The sequence below is a fragment of the Artemia franciscana genome, chromosome 21 (assembly GCF_032884065.1).
Source record: "Artemia franciscana chromosome 21, ASM3288406v1, whole genome shotgun sequence".
NCBI lineage: Eukaryota > Metazoa > Arthropoda > Branchiopoda > Anostraca > Artemiidae > Artemia > Artemia franciscana.
In genome coordinates this window covers 14,642,886-14,670,796 of record NC_088883.1, presented here as the reverse complement: position 1 = coordinate 14,670,796, position 27,911 = coordinate 14,642,886, and the positions used below count along the sequence as shown (strand labels likewise).

Sequence of the window (27,911 nt, the reverse complement as noted above, 5' to 3'; positions counted from 1 at the left end):
AGATTCTTCCTGTGGTAGATATGCCATTTTTAGGAAAAGAAATCTTTTTCCGATCTAACAATTTTTACTTTTTGTTTCCTTTTCTTCTTTGACAGAAACGATGTTTTACGCTTAGGTCTGAGTTGAGACTGATGAATGATGAGGTGTGGCTCGACCTTTCAAATTTTTCCGCTTTGTTGTGATATCAATCGCTTTCTGAGGGATCGCACCCCGGAACTGAGATTTTGTGAACACTTTGTTTAAAATACTTCCCAGAGCCCAAATCGTGTAATGTAGAGGACGCAAAATCAGCTGTAACCGGAGCAATATATTTTAACCAAAGGGTAATGGAGAGAGAAAAAGCTTAGCAAAGTAATTGTCGAGACCATAACCGGACATTGAAGAACGACCCCTGTATTCGTCTATTACTTGACCCAATTGTCGCGATCCAAAAGTAGCAACATAGCAGTCAGTATGAGGATAAACAAAAGTATTTTTTCTATGAGCAATCTCGTTATTGAATGGGGGGAAAATGATATGTAATCTGTGCTACACCTTTTTTTATTGCTATAGGACCACCCAATTCACTTCTTAATGTTAACTGGAAACAGAGTTCCAAATACGAAGTTTATTCTAGAATACATTGAAGGTGCTATTCACTGTAGTGGCGAATGTGTTCCTGAGTTATTTCCGTTCAGGAAAATTCAGGAGGGGAACCTGGGTATTACCAGCTTTTGATGTCTTAACAGTAATTACTCTGATTAGAAGCCGGGTGGATAGTGTACAAAAATAAGGCGATCTATGCCACTGGTGCCTCCAGCCCATCTGCCATTGGTTATATTTTATTTTAAACCAAGAAATCTCTGAGATTAGAATAACCTTCTTAGTGTCAGTAGGAGGACTGATGTAGATCTGACCCTGTTCCATTAAATAAATAAATTGAAAAGCACCATTTTTATGAGCGGAGATTCTTCTATTGATAGCACGACACAAATCATTCATACTACCAATTTTTTTGGAAGATAATGGGTTAAAAGGATTTTCACCAGAGTTAAATGACTCTTTCCATTCTTCGGTAACGAGTGGCTAATCATGTGGTCTAAATTTTATATCATATGTGCGATCCTTTCTCGGGTTATCATAAGTACTTTTAAGAATACAATCAACAAACGGAACTTCATACTTTCCCTCGAATTTGATGGCCAGGAAAATTCTTGTCCATGTGATACATGAGTATCACATAGAAATCAATGGGTATTGTGAACGTCTTCAGTGGCAATACAAGAGTCGAGATCACTATTGTATCCTAGCCAACGAGCAGGCAATTGTCTATTACCCTAGCTAGTTCGACTCTTCAATATCTTTTCAATTTGATACATTTCATTTCTTTAACTTTCCGTAATTCACACTCGTTACTTGTTACTCAAGTAACAAGTCACCAACAAGGGCTCTGAGTAATTGGCTAGTGTCATTGTGTAAACCACTCATGTCTACACAAATTTCTTACATTAAGAATTCGTCAGAACTTGTAAAGAAACTAAAAGAAGTTGAGATTTCTTCAAATTCTATAATTTCAAGTTTCGTCATAGTGTCAATGTATATGAGTATCAAGGAGGCACACTCGTGCCTCTATAAAGAGGCGACACACGACAATGTTAAGCGATCTTCGGTTCCAGTGGTCGCAGAGGGATGGGGAGGGATGCATTTCGTAGCCCGAGCTCCAACTAAGAAACCTTCAAAATTTCATCCCCCTCCAACTTTTCCTTCATGGGGAAAATCTGGCCGAAATTTTCGACCCGTCAACCCCAGCCCCCCTTTAACGTTGTCCGATCGGGCTGAAATTCACAAGTTAAGGTCCCCTAGGGCCCAGGAGCTTATCCGCGAAATTTCAGCTCGATCCGATAACTCCTTCCCTGTTTTCCAGAAACCACGCATAGCCACTTAAAATTCATGTTCTTTTTTTTCCTAGACGCCTACAGGTCACATCCGACATCGGATCTGGGTGTACGAAGACTCATTCGATGCGGAATTCTCCGAGTAATTTTCCTGGAAAGTTTCGTAGGAAAATCTTAACCCCCCGAAAGTTTCGACCCTCCAACCCCCCCCCTTTTAACGTTGTCCGATCGGGCTGAAATTCACAAGTTAAGGTCCCCTACGGCCCAGGAGCTTATCTGCGAAATTTCAGCTCGATCCGATAACTCCTTCCCTGTTTTCCAGAAACCATGCATTAGCTACTTAATTAACGCATTTCTGTCCATAAGAGTCCATGTTAATTTGAAATTTTTAAAAGTTATTGAGAAGTTATATTTACACATATGCAAGCGATTAGCTCAGTCGGTAGACCGTGGGACTTTTAATCCTCTGGTCAAGGGTTCAAGTCCCTTACGGGCGGTTTTTTTTCACAACATCAAAAAAATTTTGATAACACCTGGACAGCTTATCATTTGAGAGATAACAGAATATTAGCTTCTTATGAGCAAAAGAAACATTTCGGTCATTCTATCTATTTTTTTTCTATTTTATACAATGATTTAAAAGCGGGGGGGGGGTTCCTCTCCTAATTCCTGTACGAGTAGTACAGGAATTATTAAATTACATCCACCATGGATTGTAGAAAAACGTACAGAATTAATATGAATATGAAATATTAATATGAAATCCACTGTTTATACATCCACCATGGATTGTAGAAAAACGTACAGAAATAATATGAAAAAAACTTCGTTTTCTTAAAGAGTTAAAGAGGCTGCGTCCCAAAGTCGAATCTTAAAACGTACAGGAATTAGAAGAGGCAGTTGGGGGGCTGCCGCCCCCAAAACCCCCAGCTTTTAAAGACTCTTTTGTACAGGTTTTTTGTTTTTTGCTAACCCCCCGCTCTTGGCTTCGGAAAGGCCCTCTTTTAATTAACAAAAAATTGAAATGAATGAATAATGGAATAACTTCGAAAAATGTTAAACACAAGAGGACAGGAGAACCATTGCGCCGAAACTAGTAATTAGTAACAATGAAGTCCCCCCACAAAAAAAACCTGTACAAAAGAGTCTTTAAAAGCTGGGGGTTTGGGGGGTGGCAGCCCCCCAACTGCCTCTTCTAATTCCTGTACGTTTTAAGGTTCGACTTTGGGACGCAGCCTCTTTAACTCTTTAAGAAAACGAAGTTTTTTTCATATTATTGATGTAAAAGCCGCAGAAATTCTTCTTGAGAGAAAGATACTAAGAAATTTGGACTTAATTAGTGGTGAAACAGTTTTGGAAGTCGGTGTAATTATGAATTTAGTTAGATTGTGCAACATGTTCTCTTATTTTTTTCAATTCAGAGGGTTTTTTTTCGGACAAGTAAATGGTTTACCCATGGGGGCCCCTTTAAGCCCTTTATTAGCAATTGTTTTGTAGAAAATATTGAAACAATAGCGTTAGATTCATACTTTTTAAAACATAAATTTTGGGCGAGATATATGGATGACATAGTTTCAGTATGGAATTATGGGGTGAAGCAATTAAAAAGTTTTTAGAACATCTTAATTTTTGGGGAGGGGATTTAAAATTTACAATAGAATTAGAAGAGGATAATAAATTTCTTTTTCTGGGTGTCCTTCTTTTAAAGAATGAAAATAGTCTGGATTTTAAGATTTACAGAAAACCTGCTAACAATAACAGATTTTTGTCGTTTTTCTCTGGTCATGCTCGCCAAGTAAAAATTGGTTGAATCATATCCTTAACTGACCGCATTTTTAGAATTTGTTCTCCAAAATTCATTGAGGAGGAATTATTGTTGTTAAAAGAGATTTTAATAAGTAACCATTATCTGGGCTGGTTAATTGACCAGTCTTTTTCGAAAAGAAGAAAAACATTTCGAGAATGTTTTGACGATATTCTGGAAACAAAAGAAAAGAAAGATATTTTTTGTTCAATACCATATTTTCCATGTTTGATTGAAAAACTTAAAAGAATTTTACAAAATAATGGGTTAAAGGTAGCTTTAAGAGTTAGTAATACTTTGGCTAGTTTTTTAAATTCTGGAAAGGATCGGACTTCCGTAGAGCAACAAAGTGGGGTTTATAAAATCCCATGTACTTGTGGAAGCTCTTATGTGGGACGTACTAACCAGAATTTAAAAACGAGATTGCTACAACATCGTAATTCTATTTCATCGTCTTTAAAGCAAAATACCAAACCTGAAAATTTCACGTCGGCCCTCTCGAAACATATCTTTAATTTTCCAAATCATTTTATTTTGTTTGAAAATGTTTCTTTGATTTCTAGGGACCAAGGTTTAAAGCAAATTTTCAGGGAAACAATCGAAATTAAAAAAATTCTATTCAAGAATAATTTCATAAACAGAGATACAGGTGAATTTGGATTGAACTCAATGCATGATAATTTACTGAGGTCAAATAAAGTAAATATCACCTCACCTAAGAGCTATGACCTCTGTCCACGTAATATGTCAGATAATTCTAATGAACCGGAACCGAAAAGGCCAAAGAGATTTGCCTCCGCTGTTGCATTGAAAAAAAAGAGCATAGGTATAAATTTTGTTTATTTTTATTCATGTCTTTTAGTTTTACTGCTGATGATGAACACTGTATATGTGTTGGAAATATCCAGTTAAATAATTTTATATCTATTCACTGTCAATGAAAAGGTATCATCCCTATTTTGAATTGTTTTACTTTCGTAAATTTCTTCCTTTTCAATTGCCTCACTTCACTGGAACATTGTTTAAGAAAAATGTCAAGTATATTTTCACTGTGATGAAATTCAAGTTGACCAAGATTGGACTGGGATCAATGAAGACGTTGATTATAAATCAACATGATTTTATCTAGATCAAACACTTCGTGGTAACGAACTGTAGGAAGGAGCGACCCTGTTCAATAGTAAACGAAACTCTAAAAAACGGAATTTTGATGCTAAAAGATATATAAAAAAATCGGATTTTCATGCTGATTGTAAATATATAAGCTTCATCAAATTTGTCATCAAAAGTTACGAGCCTGAGAAAATTTGCCTTATTTTGTAAAATAGGAGGAAACACCCCCTAAAAGTCATAGAATCTTAACGAAAATCACACCATCGCATTCAGCGTATCAGAGAAACCTAATGCAAAAATTTCAAACTCCTATCCACAAAAATGTGGAATTTCGTATTTTTTGCCAGAAGACAGATCGCGGGTGCGTGTTTATTTGTTCTTTTTCTTTTTCCCTGGGGTCATCGTATCCATCAAGTGGTCCTAGAATGTCGCAAGAGGGCTCATTCTAACGGAAATGAAAAGTTCTAGTGCCCTTTTTAAGTGATCAAAAAGATTGGAGGGCACCTCGGCCCCCTTCCACGCTTATTTTTTCCCAAAGTCAACGGATCAAAATTTTGAGATGGTCATTTTGTTCTTCATAGTCGAAAACCATAATAACTATGTCTTTGGGGATTTTTTAGAGCTCCCCAAAAACCACCTGTTCTTTATGCTAATGTGTTAACGTTCTATTGGTGCTAACTGTACTCTACCCCCCTAGAAGGCTGTGTCCTCGTGCCATGGTAGGTCTCATAGCCTATCTATATGAGAAAAATGTATAATCATTATAAATTTTGACGTCGTTTTTTTTCATAAATTGGTGGTACCAGTCATAATTAAATATCTGATTCATCGCGAGTCTTTCATCGAGGATTTTAGATGACTATTGAGTCTTCTTTAGAAAGAGTCAACAGAGAAACTTTTATGGATGACTTCCCCAGGAAGATCATTAAAGATTGAAGATTGAATTGCAACATCAAATGAAGCTGTGCTTCAGAGTTCTCGGCGCGGGAGGTCAGAAGAGGTATCCTGAGATTTCTTGCGCGGGAAGTTTTTACGACCCAATCAAGGAAGGTGTTCCAAGAGAGGTCTGTGGAGGAGTGGATTCCAAGGAGACGACGTTTGTTGACTTTCTTTATAGCTTCCTGCAAGAAAATGAAGCTCCGGTGGATGCGTGGTACTTTTGATCGAGAGATCATCGGCTCTTGTGTTTTTGACGCATTGAATCTCATCAACCGGGCATCAGGCCACTTTCCAATTTCCAAAAGATGTGTCTGTAATGGGGGAGGCCTTGATTGAGTCGTCATGTCTTTGGATGACTAAATTTGTTGTGGTATCATAATCAGAGGGATGCAGTGGGCTCGTATTGTAATCTCCCATGTCTATTACGTAAAGATTGGAAAGCATGGGTCCCAATTTACCACCCTCCAGTAGTTTATTCCTTTAACGTATTAATTTAAAAAAAAAGCTTTGTCCGATAGAAGTAAAGTGCGAATTTGAAACTTAAAACGAACAAAATTACTACTTCCCAGCCTATCTAACATATATTAATGAAACTAGGGCGAATAATTCAACTTGTGATATTCCCTATGTTTGTAGAATTACAGAAAACTAGCAATTTACTGAAAACACAAAACAATATTGGAGTTTTTGTACGGTAAATGTAAACCATTTAAGGACACTTTTAACAGTTTAAAATTGAAACATTTTTGGATTGTTGCTTTATTTTCCTTCATTTAATTTGGCAATACTTCTGCGCAATGAGCTTAGTTCAATGAGTGACTGTTGTTTCAGATCTGAAAAGGACATTTTATGATTTTTTAGCAGACAAGTTCGAAGTGAAGGAATCTTATTAGTATTAGGACTACAGACTCACTTTAGAATTTCGTATCACAACTAAAATTCTCCGTTTTTCCAGAGTTCACATTACGGATGATATGTTTTTCATTTTGAGCAATTCTAGGCGACACCAAGATGTTACCTGATAAATGAAACCATTATTTTGTATGCTTTTAAATGAATTTTAATCACATTAATTTTATGCCTAAGTTTTGAAGATAATTTTAATTGTATGCTGAAGTTACTGATGTCACAGCTCCTGTAAGACTATGAAAAGTGTTATAGATTAGTTTTTTGTTCCAAGGCTACGTATTTACTTTTGACTCCTAAATCAATATTCCTAATTTTTTAATTCTTGGCTTTTGTGTTTTCAGTAAGGCGCTATTTATCTGTAATCCTGTAGATATAGGGAAATATCACATGTTGATTTTATTTGCACTAGTTTCATTGATATATATTAGATAGGCTGGGAAGTAATAATTTTTGATCGTTTTAAGTTTCAGCTTCGCCCTTTACTTCCCTCTGATGAACTTTGTTTTTTTAAATCAATCTTCGCTCGTTTTTTATTAAAACTTAATTTAGAAATAACAGTGCCATGATCTTTTTTATTTATACGAAATAATTTCTGTTCGTTTTAAGCTTTAATGTTGCTCCTTAGTTTCAGTTGAAAACTTATTCTTTTATATAATTTCTAGTCACCTCCAATCTAGGGGAAATAAGACACCTCGACCCTTATTTAAGGAGCTGATCGAAGAAGCCGTACAAATATTGAAGGAAATAATAATTTTAAGAGTGTAAAAAAAAATCAAAACATAGTGTCGTTTCTGTTTGTAGTTTTTTTTATGAGGAGAAATAGATCTTTAATTCTTGGTTTAAAAAAAATAAATTTACTAGCACTTAAGAAAGCAGCTCTAGACGAGCAGCTTCGACAAAAAAGGTTAACTAAACGGACATGTTTGCATATCGACATACTTATGGAAAGTTTTGCTAGCTCAACAGAAATGTGCCTTTAGGCTTAGAGAGTTATTTGACCAGTCCTTATATAGAAAAGTCATTTATTACGTAGAAATGAACTGAAATTTCAAAAAAGATCATTTCTTGTTTAGGTAGGATAAATAGTATTATAAACTAAGTTTGTGTTCATTTCAAAAATTTTGGGAAGAATAACCTGAATTCTCCTACAGAACTGTTTTCATTTGTCATTCTCCCTCTTTGGATGCACAGTGTTATGTATGAAGAGAATATTACAGTTGAATTGTTAAGTAAATAATTTGAACAAGTAAGTATAATAATAAGTAATTCTTCTTTTAATATACAACTTTGAGTAGTCCAGAACCGCATGCCTACACTTCTCCAACCACTAAGTGGTAAGGGGTTGGGGTCAAGGGTGCAAATCGTTACGGGTAGAGGGGGAAACCCCCTCCAATGCCTCAGTTTTTTCCCAGACCCCAGTATGCCCCCCCCCTGCTGAAATTCATTTTATCCATAAATGTTGTCAAAACCAAGATAAACCTGCATAATTCATACATCCGCTGAAACAGGTCAGTTTTCCTTAGAACATTTTTACATTTTTTATTACTATATGGCTCGTTTTTTGCAGTTTTCTCTGTGTTTTTTACTTGATATGAGAAAGTTCTGGTAGACCACTAGCCCCAGCTTTTCCCCTTGAGACATTGCATCAAAAGTGTTCTTAGTGCCATTCGGAGCTTGCTGATGGTGCAATTTATAAGAAGAACGTAGATATGAGCAATATCTTTTATGTGAACTATTAAAAACTTTTACCTTTTTACAAAACTACCCCGCCGCTATCTTAGACAGAATTTTAATAGCTCATATAAAAGATATTGCTCATATCTACGTCCTTCTTATAAATTGCACCATCAGCAAGCTCCGAAAGTTATCATATCAATCGTATCAAAGTTATCATATCAAAATTTTGAGAAAGCCAATTAGTTCAGAATAGTTCAAAGATCCAATCTCTATGGTTTTGGTGATGATATGACCCTCAATTGTCCCTGGGGAAATAGCTCTACGCTGTATCGGTATCATATCACGCGTATCGGTATGGACGTATTGTTATTGGGCGTATTGGTATGCGCAGGTATCTTAGACAAATTTTTCATAGCTCATATAGATATTCACTCTCTATGGTTTTGGTGATGATATGACCCTCAATAGTCCCAGGGAAAGGGCTTTACGCTGTATGGGTATCATATTACGCGTATCGGTATGGGCATATTGTTATTGGACGTATAACTTTGGGGGTAGGAGGCCTTTAGGGAGGGGGATAGCTGCTCTCCAATCTTGTCGGTCACTTCAAAAAGGCACTAGCAAGTTTAATTTCCGTTCAAATGAGCCATTAAAAATATATGTTCTGGTCATTCGCTTGCTCCGGTGGAAAAAAAAGAAATAAATGAGACATCGGTACTACCCATGCAAAAAAGTGATTTTCCTTGGTGTTCAAGGTGGAGGACTTTAATTGTTATAATAAAGACCATTCTCGTTCTAATGGTGCTCTTTTTATTTCGATCTGACGCTATTTTTAACGGGTTTCAGGCTCTTTTTCGAAATCACCATAAATTTCTTTTTGCAATAAACTTTTACTTTTAAGATTAACCGAAACAATAGTTACCATTCTTGATTTAGCGTCAGACGGGAATTTCTTTTCACCAGGTAGGTATTTTAGAAATACAGACGTTTGGCGGAGTCCTCATTATCATCTCACAGTCACTGATAAGTCACGACCCTACATTTAACTCCCCGATGTTTAGTGGGGTTGTGTTTTTAGTGCTTTTCATCTTTTTGCCCAGTATAAGCTCCAAGGTCAACCCTCATTAATCATGAGTGCAGCGGTAGCTGCAACCTAATAAAGAGCGAGCAACAGCCCATAGTAACCAAAAATTAAAAAACGCGTTCTGAAAAAAAACTGCCAAGTGACAAAAATTGCCATCTAACACTGACTCGGGAATGGTAACTATTATTTCGGTTCGTTTTAAAAGTAAAAGTTTATTACGAAAAGAAATTTATGGTGATTTCGAAAAAAATCTGAAGCCCCTCGAAAATGGCGTCAGATCAAAATTTAAGTGTTTCATTGGAATCAACATGGTCGAAAACCTAATAAGGGGAAATTAAAGTCCCCCTCCTTGAACAACAAGGAAAATCACTTTTTTGCATCACTAAGCACTGATGTGTGTCCTTTTTTTTTTTTTTTTCAGCCGGCCTAGTGGGCTATCAGAACATCATAGAGAGAGACTTAACGGCTCATTCAAAATCTGTTTCTCATATCTACGTGATTTTATAAATTCTGCCATCTGCAAGTGCTATATGGCACTAAAACGGCACTCTTGGTGCCATTTCTAAAGGGGGAGCTAGCGGGCTACCAAAACATTGTAGACAGATTTTTTATAGCTCATATAAAAGATATTGCTCATATCTAAGTTTCTCCTATAAAATCCACCACCTGCAAGTGACAAATGACACTAAAAACGGCACTATAGGTGCCCTGACTTAAGTGGAAAAGCTGGGGCTAGTGGGCATCCAGAACTTCATAGATAGATGTTTAATGGCTCATCTGAAAGTTATTGCTCATATCTAGACGATTTTTATCAGTTTTGCCATCCGTAAGTGCCATATAGCACTAAAAACGGTACTTTTGGTGCCACTTCTTAAGTAAAAAAGCTTGGAAGTGTCTAAACACATACTCCCCCTCCCAGTGCCCTATGTAAGTGTCATTAGTCTGTTCTATGAACTCTTTAACACCGTCAGCCGACGTTGGGGCTCGCAAAATGATTTTTTAAATATCGAACGTTCCTAACAGGAAGAAATTCATAGAAAAACAAATAATTAAATCTCAATATTCGAAATTACTATTTCATGACGTGCCCCCTCTCTTCCTCCTGTTCGAAAAAGTTGAGCTTCGCCAAATATAGTTTTATTCTCTCACTCTTTATTATAGAAGATTTTATTAACTCAATGTTTTATGATAGCCAATTACAAATGTATTTTCTGAACAAGGTCCAATAGCTATGCTTTTGGTGATGACATAGATCATTCGACCATCAGCCGCCGTAGTTCAGTTACTAGCTCGGCAAGGGGCTCAGTTCCTTAATCAGGCATTTTTATTTCAATCATTGTTTTCTGCCTTATATATAATTATTTTCAGCTAATTTACTATTTTTGTTAATTTTTCTGTGAATTATGAAATGTTCCATACACTATTTTTGGAACAAATTATGCTCCGGACCCCAACACATTGCCACTTAGGGGTTGGAGAAGTATAGGCATATGGTTATGGAAACACTCTAAGTTGTATCTTCAAAGAAGGATTACTTATTGTTATATTTATTTATTCCTATTATTTTCTTTTTTACTACTTAATAGACAGAATAAAACTATTTGTAATGAATACAATGTATAATGTATATCGAGCTTATTATCAACAATTTTTCAGCTGTTGATTATTCATGGTGTTCAGAGGATTTGTAAAATGCCCCCCTTCCAGTTCGCTTTTCAGCGGGGGCTTGGGTGCTTCCAGCCACTGAGATCCCTTTGTTCGGTATTGGTAGATTCTGTTGGGAAAGGAGAAATTTTGGTTGTTAGTGCGTATGATATTACTAATGCAGTTGGTTCATTGATTCATTAACAGGCGATGTTGGAGCTGATTAGGCGTGGGGTTGCAATTTATTTTGTCGGTCCGCTGTTCTATATGTATCGCCACCTAAAGGTGTGCCTGAAAATTCAGGGGTCAATCATCCCGGTTGATATCTCTGTGTATATAGGTATTAAACAGGGCGCAATTACGTCACCGATGGTGTATAATAATGTTACACTACCAGCTCAGAATAGTAAACCGATTTCGTGTGTTGTAAAAGCGACTAACGGGTCAGTATTATGTTATGCAGATGTCTTGCTGAACTTGAGTCGGTCAGTATCTAGTCTAGAGGGGAGTTTTAACGTGATTTCGAGTGAATTTAGAAAGATTGGTTTGAATCTTAACGCTGGGAAATCCCAAGTTCTTCTGTTTAATTTTCCGTTTGAGCTGGCTTCAACTTCAGTGAATCTTGGTGGAGCATTCGTTGCCCCGTCTCATGAGCTTATTTACCTAGGTCTACCTATTGGAGATTCAATATCTTCAACAAGAAAGTTATTGGTGGTTACAAGTGAAAAGAAAATATGGACTGCTTATGCTTCTTTAGTGCTGTCGCAAACAGATATGACAAAAAAGCTCAGCGCGAAAAAAATGTATAATGTTGTTGTTCTCCCCCATGTTTTGTACTTAGCTCCGTTCACAGTTATTCTGAATGAAAGTGATAAGAAGCAGATTAGAAAGCTCTTTTTCCGTTATGCGAAGTTTCTTCTGAGAGTTCCGATATGTCCCGTAACACCGTACTGAAACAAAATTACGGAGTTCTCAACCCGATCGTGCAGCTGGATAATTTATATGTAAGATTGTCGTCAAAAGAGGTTTGCCACCTTTGGAGTGGTTTACTTTTTTGAAAAGTCTAGTTTATTCATTTGACCTATATTTATAAATTGGACAGTTTAAATGTGTGGTGGTTGAAAATAGGTGCATTGAAAAGATGCCGAGTATTAGCAAACAATCGGAGGATCTGAATGACTTTGAACTTATCTATTCACCTGTGTTAAATTTTGTCCAAAGTAATTGGCTGAATTCGATTTCTGTGAAGGAAATTATTGAATATGGAGTGGATTTCTTTGCTTCACCAAAAATAGTTGAAGCTAAGGCTGATCTATGGTCGAAACTTGCGCCTGATGAAATTCCCCCTCGTCGTAGTGGTGCAAAGTCTGCAACCAGTAATATTAAGGAGATGTTCGATCTTTTGAAGAAGTGTGATGAAGCTAGCATCACTATGTCAACTTATGTGATTAAACTTCCAACTGAAGTTCCAGTGTTGCCGACTGTGGCCTATTCACAATTAGCCTCTAAAGTTTCCAAAATTCATCAGCTTGTTCAAATTATGTCAGTAAAGTTGGACAATTATAGCCTCCATTTACCTCAGTTACCAGAACCTGTAGGCTCTAATCGCCAGTCAACCACTATTGTCGTCTCTCAAGTGCCGTCTCATCTATCGGATCCTATTAAAAGGAAAGACGCTATTGATAAAATCAGTGGCCATGAACTTGTTTCCACTATTCGCCCTGTTCACGATAAGTGGTATGTAAATATTGATAAATCTGCTGCCAGAGACTTCCGTGCATCTGTTCCCGTCATTCTCGCCGGTACGTCAACCAAAGAAATTTCTTAGAAATATTCGGCCATTATAAAAGGTGTTCCAGAGGATTATGCGATTTAGTCTTTCACAAATTGTAGTGGTATTGTTGCTTTCAAAAGGCTGGGCTCTTCAAAAACAGTTAAGCTTGATTTTGTGGATTCTTTTGCTAAAGCTGCTTATTTCAAAGACGGTGTACGAATTGGTTCTGAATTCTTTAAACTGAGCGAGCTTTAGGAAATTCCAAAGTGTTGTTTTAAGTGCCAATCGCCCCATCACTTCCAGTCTTCTTTTCCCAGTCCTGCGCCCAAATGTGCTCGTTGTGCCGGCCTATATTAGTACGAAATATATTAGTACAGTATGTGCCGGCCATATTAGTACGAAAGAAAATCCATGCAATGCCTCACCAAAATGTGCCAATTGCAATGGTGAACACGTGTCCTTTAGCATGTCATGCTCCAGGTTATTTTTGTGGTTTTGCAAGATTTCTCCGTGGTCTTGCAAGTCAACAAACCTCTAAATGACTTTACAAATTTCAATCATATCGCACAATATCAATGGCACAAAAAATAAAGATGCTTATATTGGCGATCTGTACGAGAACTTTGACATTATCTGCCTGTAAGAAATCTTGTTAACTTCCTCTAGCAGAAATTTCCTTCATCGAAGCTCTATTCATTCGGTTTTTACTTCTGATGCAGTTATCACGCGTGGCCGCCCTTCTGGAGGTCTGGCCTGTATTTTTAAAAAAAAGTATTGATCTTTCGAACCCATCCCTATTTTATTCGGATAAGCACATTCTTGCTGTGAGAGTAAATAGTACTGTGTTTGATTATGTTTATCTTCCATATAAAAATAATACAGTGGAGTCAATAAATAGATTTGCTGTTACATGCAAGTCTTTAAAGTCCGTGATGAATCGTGTCAAGGAAAATAAACTTGATTTTATAGTTCTTGGTGACTTTAATACGGATTTGGATGAACAAAGTTATCGATCCCGAGAAATGTTGGAGTGCATGCCCTCTTACTTGATTCTGAAGAAATATTTATCATACTCCTACATCCATCAATCTGGTAGTGTTTCTAATATTGATCATATAATCAGTTCGTCACAGCTAGAATGCTCGATTATTCATGTTGATATTGAGACTGATGATGAGCGGTCTTTATCTACATTGCTTAGTTGTATTCGTGTGCCTTACCATCTACTCCAATTGCAAGTAGCAAGGTAGTAAGCGTGATCTTGATTGGTATTATCTATCTTCTATATATATAAAAATAAGCTGTATGTGTGTCATGTTTGTCGAGTGACGTCATGTCGTCATGAAGTTAGTTGTCGTCATGTTTGTTATGACGATGACGTCATTAAAGGTATTTAAGAAATTCGTTCAAAGACCAATTTTTAATTGTAAGAAGATCGTGGACGGAAAAATATTTAATTGTAAAATGACTGAAGAACTTACAATGGCAACAGCCGAGGAAGCTGCTCCAAGAGTCTATGCCAAAAAACTTGCTGCTGATAGAGAAAGTAAGAAAAGAAAGCGTGCCGAGGAATCACAAGAACAGCAAGAAAACAGGCTTGCGGCTGATAGAGAAAGTAAAACAGAAAGCGTGCCGAGGAATCACAAGAGCAACGTGAAAACAGGCTTAGACCGGGACACAAATGACGACCGGGACAGAGGGAATATAAATGACGACCGGGACACTCAAAGAGAAATTACAGACTGGGATACCGGGATACAAATGACGACCGGGACACAGGGAATATAAATGACGACCAGGACACAGGTATTTAAGAAAATCGTTCGACGACGAATTTTTAATTGTAAGAATATCGTTGAAAGAGAAATTTCTAATTGTAAAATGACTGAAGAACCTACAATGGCAACAGCCGAGGAAGCTGCTCAAAACAAATGTGTTCAAGCCGAAGTAGCTGAGTTGGTAAAGCGTTATGTTCCAGGTTCTAGGTCCGAGAGGTTCCAGGTTCGAACCTTGGCTTTAGCATTAATACAAAAGAAGAAAAAAACTAAAAAAGGTAAAAACTAAAAAAATAAAATAAAAAGAAAATACTAGAAAAACTAAAAAACTAAAAAAAAGGTAAAAAACTAAAAACTAAAAAAGAAAAAAAAACTTAAAAAACTAAAAAAAGGTAAAAACTACAAAAAAAAAATAAAAAGAAAAAAAAACTAAAAACTAATAAAAAAGCTAAAAACTGAAAAAGAAAAAAAAACTAAAAAAAGGAAAAAAACTGAAAAATAAAGGAGAAAAAGAAAACTAAAAACCGGGACACAGGGAATATAAATGAAGACCGGGACACTCAAAGAGAAATTACAGACTGGGACACTGGGACACAAATAACGACCGGGAGATATAAATGACAACCAGGACACTCAAAGATAAATTACAGACCGGGACACCGGGACACAAATGACGACCGGGACACCGGGACACAGGGAATATAAATGACGACCGGGACGCTCAAAGAGAAATTACAGACTGGGACACTGGGACACAAATGACGACCGGGATACTGGGAATATTAATGACGACCGGGACACAGGGACACAACTACAACGGGGATGCCGGGGGCACAGGGGGATATATAAATGACGACAGGGACACGGGGAATGTTCGATTAGCAATCATCATCAACAAAGCTTAAGGGCAATCATTAGAATAATGTGGTATAGATCTGAATACGGATTTTTTTTCCCATGGACAATTTTATGTTGCATGTTCAAGAGTCGGTAAACCTGACAATCTATTTATATGCACAGACAATGGGACATCGAAGAATGTTGTATATTCGCAAGTTTTACGTAGTTAAAAACATATATATATATATATATATATATAACGAAAAGAGATATCTTTTCTCTTTTATCTATATTCACAGGTGGGACACAGGGACCCAACTACAATGGCGCGTAACGACTTACGCGCGGGGGGGCTTGGGGGGGCGCGAAGCGCCACCACAACAGCTAGTGATGATATAATTAGATGTATGAAAGAAGCTGAAAAAATTGCGGTTTCCGAAGAGCGTATCAAACAGTTCGTGGTAACGAACTGTAGTAAGGAGCGACCCGGCTCAATAGTAACCACAACTCTAAAAAATGGAATTTTGATATCAATAGCTACACCAAAAGAATCGCATTTTAATGCTGATTTTAAATATATAAGTTTCATCAAGTTTAGTCTTACCCATCGAAAGTTACGAGCCTGAGAAAATTTGCCTTATTTAAGAAAATAGGGGGAAACACCCCCTAAAAGTCATATAATCTTAACAAAAATCACACCATCAGATTCAGCGTATCAGAGAACCCTACTGTAGAAGTTTCAAGCTCTTATCTACAAAAATGTGGAATTTTGTATTTTTTGCCAGAAGACAAATCACGGGTGCGTGTTTATTTGTTTTTTTTTTTTTTTTTGTTTTTTTTTTCTTTTCCCCAGGGGTCATCGTATCGACCAAGTGGTCCAAGAATGTCGCAAGAGGGCTCATTCTAACGGGAATGAAAAGTTCTAGTGCCCTTTTTAAGTGACCAAAAAAATTGGAGGGCATCTAGGCCCCCTCCCACGCTCTTTTTTTCCCAATGTCAACGGATCAAAATTTTGAGATAGCCATTTTGTTCAGCATAGTCAAAACCATAATAACTATGTATTTGGGGATGATTTACTCCCCCATAATCCCTTGGGAGGGGCTGCAAGTTACAAACTTTGACCAGTGCTTACATATAGTAATGGTTATTGGGAAGTGTACAGACGTTTTTAGGGGGATTTTATTTTGTTTGGGGGATGGGGCTGAGGTGAGGGGGCTGTGTTGGAGGATCTTTCCTTGGAGGAATCTGTCATGGGGGAAGAAAAATTCAAGGAAAAGGGCGCATGATTTTCTAGCATTACTATAAGAAAACAATGAAAACTAAACATGAAAACATTTTTTCAAATGAAAGGAAGGAGTAGCATTGAAACTTAAAACGAACAGAGATTATAACGCATATGAGGGGTTCTAAAAGTACTTTAGCGTAAAGAGCGAGGTATTTAGGAGGAGATAAATACCTCGCTCTTTATGCTAAAGTATTTTAATAATTTCAACTATTTATTCTACGGTCTTTCTGATTCAGGGGTCATTCTTAAAGAATTGGGACAAAACTTAAGATTTAGTGTAAAGAGCGAGGAATTAACGAGGATACAAACCCCCTTGTATACATAATAAAAATATAAGAGTATGAAAGTTTGTTACGTAAGTTGCTAATTTATAAGTTACGTATAATTTTTACTAATAAAAACGTTCGTTAAAAATTAAAAGTTATAGTTGCCTTTTTAAGCAACCGAAAAATTGGAGGGCAACTAGGCCTCCTTCTCCACCCCTTATTTCTCAAAATCGTCTGATCAAAACTAAGAGAAAGCCGTTTAGCCAAAAAAGAATTAATATACAAATTTCATTTTAATAATTTATGTGCGGAGAGCCAAAACCAAACATGCATTAATTCAAAAACGTTCAGAAATTAAATAAAAAAAACTAATTTTTTTAGCTGAAAGTAAGGAGCGACATTAAAACTTAAAACAAACAGAAATTACTCCGTATATAAAATGGTTTGTCCCCTCCGCAATCCCTCGCTCTTTACGCTAAAGTTTGATTCTTTGTCACAATTCTACTTTTTAAAACAATTAAATACTTGACTCTTTGCCACAATTCTGCTTTTTAAAACAATTAAAAGCTTTAGCGTAAAGAGCGAGGCATTGCGGAGGGGACAAACCATTTTATATACGGAGTAATTTCTGTTTGTTTTAAGTTTTAATGTCGCTCCTTACTTTCAGCTAAAAAAATTAGTTTTTTTTATTTAATTCGAACGAAAACGCGGAAAACTATATGGGCTGCCGTTCCTGAGTTAAGGAATTATAAAAATGAGGCAAAACTCTGGCTTCGAATTTGGGTTGATTTTGGTAGACCTACAACGGGGTCTGTTGCGGATATAAATTAGAAAATAAAGAATGATTATAAAAACTACCTTAAATCCATTAAATCCTTAGTGTGTTGTTCTTTTATTTCATTTGCAGTTGTTGTTCCAAATGTTTTTAACATCTTCACTGGTTCCGGATAGCTTTCTTTGTGGAACTGCCACCTCAATTCTAAAGCGGGGAAAACTCCCTTCTCAATGTTCATCTTATCGCCCTATAACCACTACGTGCAACGTGTAACTTGAGTAAAATCCTTGAATATATTTTAATTTCTCATTTAAATGAAAATATAAATTTTGGATCGAATCAATTCGGGTTTCAATCTGGTATTGGCTGTCAACATGCGCACCGTGTTCTATCTTCCGCCCTTAAGAATAGCCTGGCTGAGGGGTCGCCACTTTATATATGTACTTTGGACCTTTCTAAAGCCTTTTGACAATGTAGTTCACAGTCAAGCTTTTTTTCCCTTTTTAATAATGGTGTAAATCTTTCAGTCATTTTTCTTCTTCGTTCTTGGTATGAGAATTCTTTTCTCCGAATTAATAAATCTGGATCTCCGTTTGTCCGTTTATGTCGGGGTGTCAAACAGGGAGGGGTTTTATCACCTAGTATATTCAAAATGTGCATTTCTGGTTTTTTAGATGAAATTAGATCAAATTATTTTATTGGACTCCAGATGTTTCTTATCTTGCTTATGCGGATGATCTTCTACTTTTGTGAAAAAATAAGCAAGGTCTCTCGTTTATGGTCTCAAAAGTTTCACGTCTATTTTCTAAAATTGGTCTTTCTCTTAGTGTTGAGAAATGTGAATTTCTAGTTTTTAATGATCCGATTTCCTCTAATGCTCCCTTAGCTTGTCGCGGTTTTTCTATACCCTTTGTTTCCGCTTTTCAGTGGTTGGGTATTACTATTACTAATTCAATTTCTTGCCTACGGCAATGCACTGTTCGTGATGCTCAAAAGAAAATTCAAATAGGCTATTCTAAGATAGTTGCTAATCGAGGGAAGTATAATAGACGTGCACTGGATAGGCTACATGCTACATTCTGTGATCATTCTGTCCTTTATCTTTCTGGTCTTTATCCCCTTCTTAAGAAAAATGATGTTAATCAGACTTGGACTTTTTATTTCAGATATTGTAAATTTTTACTTTATCTCCCCCCTTGGTATAGCAATGGTAAGATAATTCGTAAGTTTGATGTCCCTGATATAAGTGCAAAGTTGGCCCTTCTGCATGGAAGGTTGTCGGAATCAGCTTTTTATCGTTTATCGTCTCATCATCCTTTGGTCCGTCTATTCGGTTAATCTGATTGTAACGGAGTGTTTTTCTATTTGTAGTGTATTTTATTTGCAGTGTATTTCATTTTCTTTTTTTGTGTTACTCCACAAGTGCCATAACTTGTTATGATGTGGGTTATAAAGAAATTATTATTATTATTATTATTAAATTTGTTCCTGTTTTTGAATGTGTCTTTCTTTTTCTTTTTCTCTTTTTTTTGATTTTCCATCGCCATGCCTTTGTGTTATTGATGGGTTATAAAATACATTCATTCATTCATTCATAAAGAAAGTATAGCACTAAGAACCTATATTTACTTTTTTTTTTCTGCGATATTTTTCTGACTATCAAGTTACTTTCCAACTTTTTCTTGCTTATTGTTATTCCACGCCTGTATGTCTAATGTTTTTTGGCTTTTACCAGGGTGGAGGGGGGAATTTTTGTGAAATAAGTTAGATATACCAAAATTTTGCTTCGGTTTTAAAACCTTTAAAAATCTTCTTTTGAAAAATATTTAAGCTTTCTTAACTGTCGAGGTTGCCCACCTTGAAAATTTGCTTACGCTATTTTGTTTAGCATGGATATTTTGCCATTATGTGAAAAAAACGATCATAGATTAAATAATTTTTTTCAGCTGAAAGTAAGGAGTGACATTAAAACTTAAGATAAACACAAATTATTCCGTATGTGAGGGTAATGTCCCCCTCCCTCGAAACAAAGTAAAAGGATACTTGCAGTGTTGCTTCTGCATTAAATTTAAATTAAAAACGGGACAAAATTAATTTAAAAAAAACAAAGTTTTCCGGGGGATGTAAAGAGTGAAGTTGAAATTTAAAACGAACAAAATTATTGTTTCACAGTCTATCTAACATATATCAATAAACCTAGTACAAATAAACCAGATAATCATATTTTCCTATGTTTGTAGGATTATAGAAAACTAGAGCTTTACTGAAAACACAGAAACCAAGTATAAAAAACAAGAATATTGATTTATTAGTTAAAAGTGAGTACGTATTATGACAAAAACAAACTAATCTATAAATCTTTTCATAGTCTTACACCCGCTGTGATATCAGTAACTTTCAGAGTACAATTAAAATTATCTTAAAACCATAAGCATAAAAATAAATCCTTTTAACTACCGGAGAGTCACTGAACAGCATACAGAAATATTGGATATTGAGTATTGTTTATTGGATATTGTTTATTGAGTAATAAACAATCTTAAATTGCAAGAAATACACTTTAGTATTACTAAAAAAAAACACTTTATTTCTATACTGTAAAAAGTGAACTTAATCGGTTTACTTTTATTGCATCTAAACTCCTATATTGTTGTGTTTTTCAGTAAAGGGTTAGCTTTCTATAATCCTACAATCAAATGGAAATGTAACTACTTGGTTTATTTTTACTAGCCTTATTAATATATGTTAGATAGACTGTGAAGCAATAATTTTGTTCGTTGTGAAGCAATAACTTCACTCTTTATTTCCCTCAAAAATCTTTGTTTTTTAAAAATAATATCATTAAAACAGAAGGTCTAGTGCTTAATTAAAATAATTGAACGAAAACATCAAGATAGGAGGGTTTCTAAAAGCCTAAACATAAATATTCGCTAGCGAAGGTCTGATCATTTTACTTGAAAAATTTTTTTCACTTGTTTGTTGGATATTGCAAATGCAGTCCCAACGCCACCTAGCAGCTGTCCTCTTAGGATCAGCCTTCTTAATTTAACAAAATCAAGCTAATTTTTATTGTTGAGAAATGAAGGTTTCGTCATGTTTTCTGTGGAAATTACTCCGTAATTTACTGGTCATAACTAATTCAGTTTCATCAATTGCGGACATATCTTTCTAGTCCTTAAACAGTTTTCCTTGGCAGATGTCCTCCCATTTTCAAAATTGCTTTTGCATTTGTTTCGAGTTGTTTCGAGTTTTTCGATAACTGAGTGAATTACTAAGCAGGAATGGCTAAACTTCAAATTCGCTAAGCATTAGAGCAAAAGTTACAAAAAAAAAACATTTTTTCGGTCAGGGTTAAAGTAACACCACATTATTCCAGCGCTAGTCTTATTTTTGGTGGTTTCTGTTACGTTGGCTATTAATAGTGTCCTTCCAGGAAGGATGGCTTCATTAAACATAAAAGTGTCAAAATAGTTATTTAGAAAACTGGCTGCTTTCTTTCGTGAAGGACAAAGACAATACAAAAAGTGCATTGCAAACACTTTGATACATCAGTCTTTTAATTCCGTGCAACGTTTGGCTGAAGCACTTTTATTTTAGGTCAAAATCTTATTCACATTTCACTTAGTATGCAACATTCAGTATCCCATAAGGGCTGTCATTTGAACTTTTGAAGACCCCCCGGTACCGAATGTTGTTTTGTTTTGTTGTTGTTTTCGACGATAATCAGTTCTACTACCTTGGGGGGTATTCCATAGTATTTGATGATTTTCCATAAGATTTCTCGGTCAACCGAGTCAAAGGCCTTTTCTAGGTCAATGAAAAGAAGATATAGCTTTTTATTCCATTCCTTTGAGTCTTCAACCAGCATTCTCAGTGTGAAAATTAGGTCTGCCCATGATCTTCCAGGTTGGAAGCCGTGTTTTTCATCACGAAGATGTTGTTCCAGTTTCTGCTGTAGGCGTTGTAGTATAATAATTGACATAAGTTTACTAGGTATCGATATTATGTTAATACCTCTCCAGTTGCCACAAACAAGCGCATCGCCTTTTTTGAAGAGCTTAATAATAGTTCCTTTCGTCCAGTCACTGGGCGCTTTCTGGTCGCTCCATATCTGAGTTAGCAGCTCAATCCAAACTGTCATGCAGTCGCGGACTGAAGTTTTCAGCATCTCAGATGTAATGCCATCTACTCCTGGCATTCTTCCGTTCTTCAGCTTTCCGACGGCGGCTATGATTTCTTCTGGAGACGGTGGTTCTTCATTTACATCAAGAATAATAAGTGGAGTGTCAGGAATTATATCTCGGCCATTTATTCTCGGTATATTTAGTGAATTCTCGAAGTGGGCTGCCCACCTCTCGTCAATCTTCAAAGGGTCTGTCAAAACGACTCCATTCTCATCCTTTACTAGATTAGTCCTGTTAGGCTTGACTCCAATCATTACATTGGTTAATCTATAGACTGTTTTTGAATCTCCCTTCTTTGCTGCATCTTCCCCCAAAGCTGCTTTGTGTCCAAAAATATTGAATCTTGTCGGTCTGAGCACTCTTCTTTACTTGTTTGTCTATTTCTCCATATGAGTCTTGCAGAACAATTAATTCAAATGCGTCTGAGGCTGACAGAATGGAAAGTTTGGCTGATTTTCTTGCATCAATTAGTTTCCAGGTTCGTTCAGAAATCCATCTTTCTTTCTTTTTCTTCTTATAGCCTAATTTCTCCTCTACAACTTCTCTGTACGCGGTTTTCAGTTTCTCCCATATACTTTCGACATCAGCACTTGGTTCTAATTCCGATTGCAGGGCTTCAAATCTATTTGAAAGTTCTAAATGGAGCATTCGTGTTGTTTCCTTGTCGTTCAGATTCTCAACGTTGAAGGGTTTGTGTGTTGTCGGTTCATTGTTTTTCTCTGTCGCTTTTAACTTTAGACAGATGTTGGCAACCATGAGGCTATGGTCTGATTGTATATCAGCGCCTCTGCAGCTTCTCACATCGAGTAGACTCTTCCGCCACTTGCGTGAGAAGAGGAGGTGATCAATCTGGTTGCACGTGCGGCCATCTGGTGAAGTACATGTATATTTGTGGATGGTCTTGTGTTAAAACAATGTACCTCCTATGACAAGGTTGTTGTTCAGGGCGAAGTCGATAAGTTGCCCTCCGTCGATTCCTTGGAAAGAACTAATAAAATTAAACTGAATATTTGATATGTATGATATTTATTGCTGATAGCTCAGCAGTTCAAGATTTATTCGAATACAATTTTTATTTTCAATGTTATAATAAGTACAAAAGAAAATATTTGTAATAAACTTCGGTTTCAGTAAAGCGCAAATGGCGCAATAGGCCTTAGAATTTTACGGTTGCGGAAGAAGACAGTTGCCAAACATTTCTTGTTGTGGTTTTATTTGTTTTATGCTTGATTTGCATATTCAATTTCAGTTTTTTCGTTTCAGAATTTATTCATTCATTTGTTTAAGTATTAGATCTTTTTAACTTTTTCTTTAATCTCTCTTCTGGGAGTTCTTCCAAAGAAGCATTCCTGGCAACACGGAAGTTGGAACCTGTGGCCACGAATTGGGGCGGAGAGACCTCATAATTTTCAATTACTCCTGCTAAAACATAATATTTTCCCGCTGGCTTCGGACTATATAATTTCTTACAAACGCCTCATATTGCTTTTTTTTAACAAAAAATCGATGTAATATTTTTTTTCACTAAGTTTAGTTGTTTCTTTCGAGTAATTTTGTCACTCGTTTTTCAATAATTTATTTATTGATATTCTTTTGTGACAAATACTAGGTTAGGGTTAATGTTAAGATGAAGCTGTCCATTATGCACTTGGTTACTCAAATGAGAAGGTCGCGTTTTTTACGTCTTTAAAAAAAAAAATGTACGGAAACAACAACTTTTAGGTAATGACCAATTCCTTTTCCAGGCATGCCAGGATTAGATGGGCTTCATGGAGCAAATGGAATACCTGGCACTCCTGGGACTAATGGAAAAGATGGTAAACATTTATTTTTCAACTTTCTTAGCATATTCAAGCGAGTAGAGTGCCAAAACGTTTTTAGAGCTTTATTTACGCCACAGAATCATTTCGGATAATTTACCCACACTTACAAAATAAAATATTAGTGAACTATTAGATTGTGAATTAATTGGGGTATATTTTTGAATTAAAAAAAAGCAAGACAATAAACAGGAGATGACATTAGTTGCAAAAAATCTACAACTGAGAGCAGGATTTCTGTTGTTATTATTATTAAAATGAACCTTTTAAATACGCACTATTTGACTAATCCTCCGTGCAATCCCTTTTCGATTACAGACTCCTTTTTAAATGTTTAACCAGCTTGCATAGCACAAAAATCAGCACAAGAAATTGTGCACAAAGCTTTGGCATGGACGTTCGTAGAAAATTTTTCAGTTGGGGGTGAGTGCATACACCAAAATAATAGTGTGGGGGAGGAGAAGAATATATTTGTTCTTTTCAAGTAATGTTGTGACTTTATCTTTTAAATATCATTTGTTTTTAATATCATATTCTTGCTATACAAAAATGAGGGAGCTTCCTCCCCGGTCGTTCCTTGCCTTTACACTGAAGTTTCACTTTTGCATAATAGTAATTCAAAAAAAAAATTCCCGAAAAAGATGAATCCTTAAGATTGCTTTTTAAAAGGGGGATTTGAAGTTCCAAATTGGCTCTTTAGAATGTTATACTTAAATTCTTAGAAGAGGAATCGTCAAACAAATATTGCTGCTCATTGACCCTCCCTACCCCCCCCCCCCCCTTTCAGGCTCTGTACAGGTAAACAGTATTTAATACGAAAAACAGACTAGAAGAAACGATGCCTAGAAGAAAGCCAGATCCACAAATAAAGAATAGAATTTAAGCATACCTCCTGACTCCAATGATAATTTTACCACCTGAATCAGGGGGTAAATAAAGACGAAGACAATACCGTCTTTCTATCATAAAAACAAGCAACAGGTTAAATAATACGGAATATCGATTCCTTTTTGAACTTGGTTGAAGCAATGATTCTGGGAATGTTTTAATTTTAGTTTTAAAGATTCCATTTTATTTTAGTCTTATTTTATTTATCAAAGTGTTTTGCCGAGGATGGCTCTTCAATATAGAGCCGAAAAAGTCATTTAAGGTTTGGCCCGATTTCACTGTGTTGGAAATTCCCTATTATTTTCGCTGTTGCTTTTTTTAATCAGTGGGTAATTTTACTTCTTTACTCGTCTTTACCAAAAAGATAAAAAGAAAACAAATCTATGTTGTCCTTTATCGCCACTTTTAATTTGCAAAGAAATCAACTCCCTCTATAAAAAACACGAGTTTTTTAAACATATAATTCAAACCATTATTTACGAAAAGAATCGCAATATTCAAATATTTTTGATCATTTTTGGGATTTTCCTCCTAAGAAGCTTTGTTCGTTTGTTTCGTAATTTCTCCTTGTCACTAGATGCACTAGATAGTGATAGAGATAGATAGTGCGAAAGGTAGTGGTAATTTCAACTCTGCTGCCCCCACTCCAAAACAAAAGATAAAACTCCCAGACATCATAATCTTAGAAAGTATTTATCTTTCCCAATTTGAACAAAGCACACGGTTTCTCCTGTAATCTCTCCTTCCCCAATCCTAAATTTTTAACAGAACAGTAGGCGTGTGATTCATTTTTTAAAATCAAATTCATAAAAGGATTTGACGCAAAAAGTGGGTCTGTGACCTCGTCCAATACAGCCTCCTGCTACAATTCATAAGAAACATGGGCAGGTTTTTTTTTTTCTGATGGGCTTAAAACCTTAAAGACAAGTGCTTTAGGCCAATGCGACATGATAATGACAATTTTCATAGGCATAGACCACTCTTTGGACCCTTACAGGAAAGCACTCGGATCTGCTTGCAATTTCTGGACAATTACCCTGGCTTAAGGGGATGAAAAGGATATATTTCAAGAGGCATGTTTGCTTTCCATTTCCCATCTATCTTCCGTAAGAAAATGCTAAATTCTGTTTAATATTTAATGGATAGATAAGTACAGTCAAAAATGCATTCCCGAGGAATTTCAGACTACTGGCTCTTTTCCGTCAACTGGAAGGTTCAAAGTTTCAGGAATGAGGGATTCACCAAACTATGTTTTTGAAAGCTTCTGCTACCTGAACTTTAAATACCAGAGCTGTAGCATTTTTAACAAGTCTCCTAGGCTGTAGAAACCTACCTACCAAATTTGAAGAAAAACTATCGTGCCCCCGATTTTCTCTCACAAGCTAACCAGTCAAGTCAACGATCGGACGCAATCTTAGACGAACCAACAAAATTAACCATGAAAGAATAAATGAAACCTTAAACGATCATAAATTACTCAAAGATGCCAAGGACAAATTCGCATAGACTCTTTTTGTGGGAAATCCCAGATTTTCTGAGGCAAAGTTCAAGAGGATTGCGAAGTTAAGCCTAAATTTGATGCCATATTAGTAGTGATAGCCCTATACCTTCAACGACAGCCATAGGGTGTAAACTATTGTACCTTTTAGCCCTTCAAGACGTTTTTGCGTGCACATGGGTCTTAAACAATACCCTATAGTACATTTGTATGTTATTTAATGGTGTAATACACCTCTTTGTTAATCTCAGTTAGTGTTTACCTATGCTAAGGATTATGTAATCTTGCGTGACTTGGTAGATTTATTGAAGATGACCTAACCTCGCTTGACTTGTTATATTCAAGTGGGGAATCCCTGGCAGTAACTGAGGATGGCGCATATGTGGGTGTTACGTAATGACGGCGAACATGTGAGTGTTACATAATGACGGTGCACACATGGGATCCGACATAATGACGCCACATACGTGATATTTACGTAATGACTGTGCACACGTGGGCTGTTACGTAACACTTTAAAAGTTGTTTTTCTTCAAGATTTTATTTTCATCGAGATTCTTCATTCAAGATTGTTTCTTCAGGGAACCTTTATAATCAAAATATTTTTGTCAGTATTAGGAATCGAATGTAAGATCAGATATTTTCCCCCATGGAACTGTGCCTTGGACATCGGAACCAGCAAGCAATTGATGCTATTATGATTCGGGGAATAAATTCCACGAAATAAAGTATTTCTCGCACGGAGAATCCGCTGCATAGTTTTTGAATAAACAAACTATGAATCCCGTGTTTCAAATCCATTCACCTTGAGAGCGCGCAAGTATCCCTAAGCTATTGATTTTTTGGTCTATTTGACACGCCTGCATGCTACATTGTATTAATTTCCTAACGTGAGCTAGATTCTCAAATGGCTTTGCAAGACACAGACTTTTTATTGGACATACAAGTATTATTAATTTATTAATTAATTGTTTTATTAATTGTATATATAAGTTTTATTAAGAGATATTTTTGAAAGTTTTTAACGGGAACGCCCAATTCTTCAAGCCTCGGCTAGGCCATCCTGGTTGACAAGCACACATTTGAATCGTATTTTGCCTCATATTTTGCGTAATCTCGTTAGAGATAAACTTAAACCATATTAAGAGGTATTTCTGAGAGGCTTCAATGAAAATGCCTTGTTTCTTTGAACCAAGATTGTGCACTCCTGATTGCTAACCGTCAAAATCGACTTTCGAATAATCGCCTTTGCCTTTTCTCGTTTTTCTCGTTCTCGTTTCCTACAAAGCTTGTTCGACTTTTCCCCTCAAAAATAACAATACTAAAGCAGAATTATTTTGCTTTTTCTCTCGTTCTTATGTTCCAACCAGGCTTGTTTGACTCCCCCCAAGAAAGACGAAAACACGCGGAGTCAGACACGCAAACACACAAAGAAAGACACAGAGACAAAGAAACACAGAGTCAGACACATAGGTACGGTAAGAGAGAGAGACAAAAGACACGCATAAACACACAAATTCGGACATACAAAGACACAAAGACAGACACAGAGACAGACAAACAAACAGTAAGACACACAGGCTTGTTGATACAGAGACAAAAATACTCACAAACATAGAGTCAGACCCACAAACACGCCAAGACAGACAGACACACAGTCAGAGACAAGTCACCTTGTAAGAGAGACCAAAACACACACATAAAACACACAGAGGCAGACAAACAAACACTCAAAGATAGGTAAACGCACAGTCAGACACAC

General features: G+C 36.2%; 1 protein-coding gene across 3 annotated transcripts in view; it reads left to right on the top strand.

The window, feature by feature from the left end:
• Positions 1-27,911, top strand: part of LOC136040984 (hemicentin-2-like) — a 186,309-nt gene that overhangs the window by 51,343 nt on the left and 107,055 nt on the right. For all 3 annotated transcript variants that reach the window (XM_065725464.1, XM_065725463.1, XM_065725462.1), the window contains one exon: positions 23,689-23,760. In XM_065725464.1, the coding sequence (XP_065581536.1) occupies positions 23,689-23,760 (72 nt within the window). The remainder of the gene's footprint in view (positions 1-23,688; positions 23,761-27,911) is intronic.